The sequence below is a fragment of the Mesitornis unicolor genome, unplaced genomic scaffold, assembly GCF_000695765.1.
Source record: "Mesitornis unicolor isolate BGI_N332 unplaced genomic scaffold, ASM69576v1 scaffold24333, whole genome shotgun sequence".
NCBI lineage: Eukaryota > Metazoa > Chordata > Aves > Mesitornithiformes > Mesitornithidae > Mesitornis > Mesitornis unicolor.
The window spans coordinates 10189-12420 of NW_010174313.1; the positions used below are offsets into that span (position 1 = coordinate 10189).

General features: G+C 64.6%; 1 protein-coding gene across 1 annotated transcript in view; it reads right to left on the bottom strand.

Moving 5' to 3' along the window:
* MOV10 (Mov10 RISC complex RNA helicase) overlaps positions 1-1962 on the bottom strand; it is a gene marked incomplete at its 5' end in the record, with an annotated part of 4880 nt that extends 2918 nt beyond the window's left edge. Inside the window, 11 exon segments of the mRNA XM_010181005.1 lie at position 1; positions 4-71; positions 188-342; positions 421-527; positions 530-555; positions 658-780; positions 980-1220; positions 1300-1434; positions 1437-1534; positions 1615-1748; positions 1866-1962. The exon segment at position 1 is cut by the window's left edge and continues 90 nt beyond it. Coding sequence (XP_010179307.1) covers position 1; positions 4-71; positions 188-342; positions 421-527; positions 530-555; positions 658-780; positions 980-1220; positions 1300-1434; positions 1437-1534; positions 1615-1748; positions 1866-1962 — 1185 coding nt within the window.
* Positions 1963-2232: the final 270 nt, after the last annotated feature.

Below are 2232 nucleotides of genomic sequence, written 5' to 3' on the forward strand. Positions count from 1 at the left end.
TGCGTAGGGTCAGCCGGTTGAAGGTAAAGGTCACGTCGAACTTCAGGTTGTTCACAAACTTCTTCTGCAGGCTGGGATGGAGCAGTGTGAGCAGGGCACGGGATGCTCCTCACACCCTTCCCAGCCCATGCATCTGAGCGGGGCTGCTGGGACCCCACCAGTGTGGCCAGGGATGGACACCACTCACTTGGAGGAGAAGCCCAGCTTGATCTTCTCCAGCTCCACACCGTGCACATAGCCCTTGTACTGGGTGAGCGGGGAGCAGTCCCGCTCGCTGCTCAGGTGGGCGAAGAGGTGGTCCCCCTTCAGTACGGACGGGCGGTTCTCGGCCACACCGGGCACCTGTGCCGAACAGCCGGTGTGAAACCAGGCACCCCGGGAACCCCAGCACCCCCTCACCCCCACAGTCCCCCTACACACGTGGAGAACCAGCAGTCCCCTCTCCTGCACCATGGGCACATCCTGCAGGTCGTAGCGCCTGATGTCCACCTCCATCTGGATCTCCTCCAGGTGCAGCAGCAGATCCCGGGCTGCAGTGGGGCCTCCAGCAGTGACCTGTGGGTGGCAGGGACATCACCACACCTGGGGACACCTTGGCCAAGGGGCAGCGGATGGGAGGTACGGAGCTGGGTGTTGTCCCTACCCCTTGGCACTCACCACATGGCAGTCCAGTCAGAGCTGGCGTCGACGCTGGGTCCAAGCAGGATGGTGTCCTTGAGGCTCTTTGGGTACTGGTAGGTGCCCAGAGGGATCTCCCTCTCCAGTTCGCTTTTCAGGGAGCTGGGTGGAGGGGAGAGTGGTGCTGCAGAGGCTGGGCAGCCCTGGCAAAAAAAAACGCCCCGGTGCCCCCCCCCCTGCCATTCCCAGCCATTGCATGGGAACTAAGCACTGTCCCGGGGTGCTGGACAGCGGGGTCCCATGGAGCTGAGCCTTGTCCCAGCCAGGGCACAGGATGGCAGCAGGTGACCCTGCTGCGTACCTGTCTGGGGGGATGCCATCCTCGGTGATGACGGTGACAGGGCGCTCCAGGCTGGCCTGGTAAGGCTGGAAGGGTGCAGAGGGCCCCAGGTCCTTGGCCAGCTGGCTCTCGGCGATGGCAGCGACGCAGCGTCCGATGCTGAAGGACTCCTTTGGCTCCTTGGTGAACTCAAAGACCACCACGGCGTGGAAGTACCCATTGCAGGTGGCCAGGCACCGCACCTGCACAGGGTAGGAGCCGCCTGCAGGGCAAAGAGGGGACAGCTGGGTCCCACATCCCCTCCAGCGGGGCAGGGCGTGGGGCGGGGGACGCAGCCCTACCTGGGTGCAGCAGCAGGGCCTGGCCCTGTGTCACCCCTTGCTCGTCCGTGAAGGAGAGCTCCCGCGAGCGCCGGCGCAGCCAGCACTGCTGCAGCGTCACCGCCTCCTCCCCGCAGTTCTTCACCAGCATGGTGATCGGTGCTTGCCGGGCACCACTGGGAAGCGGATGTGCCCGTTGCCTTTGTCGTGCTCCGAGATGATCTCCACCCCATGCTTCCCGCAGATGAACCGAGCCCTGTGGGAAGGGAGGGTCCGGTCATCCCAGCCGGGGTGGAGGTTCCCAGGGCAGACATGGGAGAGTGCTGCTGCTCATACCACTTCTTGGCACGGCTCTGAGGCACGCGTGGACGGGAGCTGGGCTGCTGGCCTGGGGCAGGCGCGGACACCAACGCCTGTGTGTTCGTTCTGGGTCTGCGGTACTGGTCTGCCACCACCACGCGTCTCCTCTCCTGCGGGGAGCAGCCAGCATCAGTGTGGCCCTGGGGTCCCGCTGGGGGCTGGGGGCTCCTACAGAGCCAGTCCCAGTGGGGGCAGGAGCCACTGGGCTACCCTGGTCACTCCCTCACCTTCTTGAAGTGCACCACCTCCCCGTGCACCTGGGCCCGGTGGGACAACTTCAGCGCGTACAGGATGTTGGAGAAGGTGGGCATTCTTGTCTCAGACCTGTGCACGAGAGGAGTTTCTGTGTGGGGCAGAGCACAGCTGGGCTGCAGAGGCACAGCCAGGGAGGAGGCGAGTGGGGAGGGAGGGGAAGTGGGGCACTGAGGCTGGGGTGAGGGGCACTCCCTGACTCCTCTCTGTACCAGCACAGGGAGAAGGTCTGGGCCTTTTCACTGGCTCCAGGAAAATCTTACATCCCTGCAGGATGCTCCAGCAACTCCATGCTGTGGCCTGGCCATTCCAGCTGTGCCATGGCATCGCTGTCTGGCCATG